General features: G+C 47.1%; 1 protein-coding gene across 1 annotated transcript in view; it reads left to right on the top strand.

The window, feature by feature from the left end:
- Nucleotides 1–2,500, top strand: part of gpc5c (glypican 5c) — a gene marked incomplete at its 5' end in the record, with an annotated part of 105,550 nt that overhangs the window by 10,257 nt on the left and 92,793 nt on the right. The window contains one exon of the mRNA XM_083690508.1: nucleotides 442–603. Coding sequence (XP_083546634.1) covers nucleotides 442–603 — 162 coding nt within the window. The remainder of the gene's footprint in view (nucleotides 1–441; nucleotides 604–2,500) is intronic.

Genomic DNA, 2,500 nt, shown 5'->3' on the forward strand with positions numbered 1-2,500 from the left:
ACTCTCTCTCTCTCTCTCTCTCTCTCTCTCTCTCTCTCCCCCATGAGAGGTGACCATGCTGATGTGAGCATATCTACCGAGTATGGATTCCTCATTCCAATTAGGGTTGAAATAATTAAATGCTCCTTAATAGCTCCATTAGGGAGGCAAAAAAAAAGATGATATGATTTCTATAGATGTTGTAAATGTGAGGAAGTTGTGTATTGTATCTGAATGTGCTGAATCTCAATGAAGACTGTGTTTTTGTGTTTGTTTTGTTTCGTTAAGAAAAATGTCAAAGAAAAATGTGATTAACACACTTGTTTATTCCAGTGTCTTTTTAGCCCATTTGGACTGGCCACCGTCTGAAGGTGTAATGACACTTAAATAAATAAATACAATGAAAAAAACATCCGAAAAGTGAATATCTAATAGTAAAACATGTCTCTCCCTGTCTCTCAGATGTGGACCTGTTGGTGTGTAAGCACCAGGGCCCGTCCTGCTGCACCAGGAAGATGGAGGAGGGCTACACCAACGCCATCCGACGAGAGACCCTCCAGAACGTACGCTCTTACAGCTTCGACGTCAAGTACCTCCTCTCCACCCATGCCACAGCCTTTCAGGGTAAGGATTGGGTGGGATGGCCTGGAGGGACAAGAAAGGGAAGAGGGGAGGTGTGGGGTGGGATAGGTCTGAGGGACAGGGGAGGTGTGGGGTGGGATAGGTCTGAGGGACAGGGGAGGTGTGGGGTGGGATAGGTCTGAAGGACAGGCGAGTGTGGGGTGGGATAGGTCTGAGGGACAGGGGAGGTGTGGGGTGGGATAGGTCTGAGGGACAGGGGAGGTGTGGGGTGGGATAGGTCTGAGGGACAGGGGAGGTGTGGGGTGGGATAGGCTGGAGGGACAGGGAAGGGAACATAGGAAAGGAAGCCACTTTCTAGTGTTTGAACGAACCCCATCGCTCCTTGCTCACATATAGTTGAACTCTGGTGGAAACACAACAGTGGAAAAGAAAACACTATTTTTAATTTGTTTTCTTATTTGCAAGAATGTTTATTTGATCGAAATTCATGGAATTGTTTTTATTTTCCAACCCGCCTGCCCCCCGGGGCCACTGGCTTGGCCCGGCTTTCTGCTTAGTTATGATTGGTAGAGAGGGCGCAGCAATGCCTGTTTCCCCTTAGCAGTTTTGGCAGTTAGCTGCATTGTGGGTAGTTGGGGGGGGGGGGGGGGTTGCAGTCGGGTGAGGGGGGGCTTGTGTGCGGGGTTAGAAAGGGAAAAGGGGTGGTGTGGAGGGGGGGTAAAGAGAGAAAGAAAGAAAGAGGGGGAGGGGGTAGAAAGGTCACGGAGGACAGAGAGGGTAGAGAGTGCAGGGGGTAGGGAGGGCAAGGAGGGCAAGGAGGGCAGAGAGGGCAGAACGTGTACTTCCACAGCCCTCGTTCTCCAAGCCTCTAGTCTGGGGTTAGTTTATGGAGGAAGTCAGTCCATTGTGGCACACTCTTCCATGCTCTCTGGGCTCCTGTCCCTGGCCTACTCCTAGCCCAGCCCTAGAACCTGCCAGCTAGCCCTAATGCCTGCCAGAGGGGCTTTTTACTGGGCCAAATAGCTAGGCAAGAGGCCAACTTCCCCCCTGCTTGTCCTCTCTGATCTGCTCTACTGGTAATTGCAATGTCATTTGAATTCCCAAATTTCCTAAACAGACTGGATTTCTTTCGAAAACCTCCAACGCTATCCCGCAGAGTTGGCGAGATGGTCTGGATGTTTTTTGGCGTCTGAGGAATTCGGGTACCATGCAATTTGTTTTATGAGACAATGTAACTGCCCTGGACGGTTACGCCAGATCATTTTTGTTTTATGATTGTTGTGAGGATACCACCAGAGGTAAAAAAAAATAATTAATGCACGATATGTAAGAAAAAGAGTTGGGAGTTCAAGTACCTCTGACATGAATCCTTCTTACCTCCTTTTCATTCATCACTGACCTAACATCATTCAGAGAGGCAGTATGACCATAGGTGAAAGACAATCTTTAATCTATCCAATCATGCCAGATTAGTGATCCCTTTAATGAAGGGGGGGGGGGGGGGGGGGATGTATTTAAAAAGTATTGGAACCATACCAGTCTGATACACCGGGGAGATGTAGTTGCGTATTCAAGCCATAGGAGGTGTTAGTGAGTCCTCTCTCGACCTCCACTCAAACAGACAGGAGAGAATGTTCAATGAAAATCTGCCAAAATAATAGATTAAAACAATCTTTTCAATTGACCTCTCTTTTCAATGTTCTTTTCAAACCTCTTTAAATTGTCTGGACAATCCCCCCTGGTACAGCCTACGGAGAGAGAAAAGTGGGAAGGGGGAAATCGAATTCTATAAAAATAGTGCAATGTTCTGCCCTTGGCTTTATTTTGTTCAAATACGTATTTCCCTCAACGTTAATCATTTGAATGACTGACTTTAGCAGCTAGAGTGTATAAAGAGAAGTATTAATGAATTCCGTGGTCTCGATGATGGATTCATCAT

Source organism: Argentina silus (genome assembly GCF_951799395.1).
Source record: "Argentina silus genome assembly, chromosome: 18".
NCBI classification, from domain to species: Eukaryota; Metazoa; Chordata; class Actinopteri; order Argentiniformes; family Argentinidae; genus Argentina; species Argentina silus.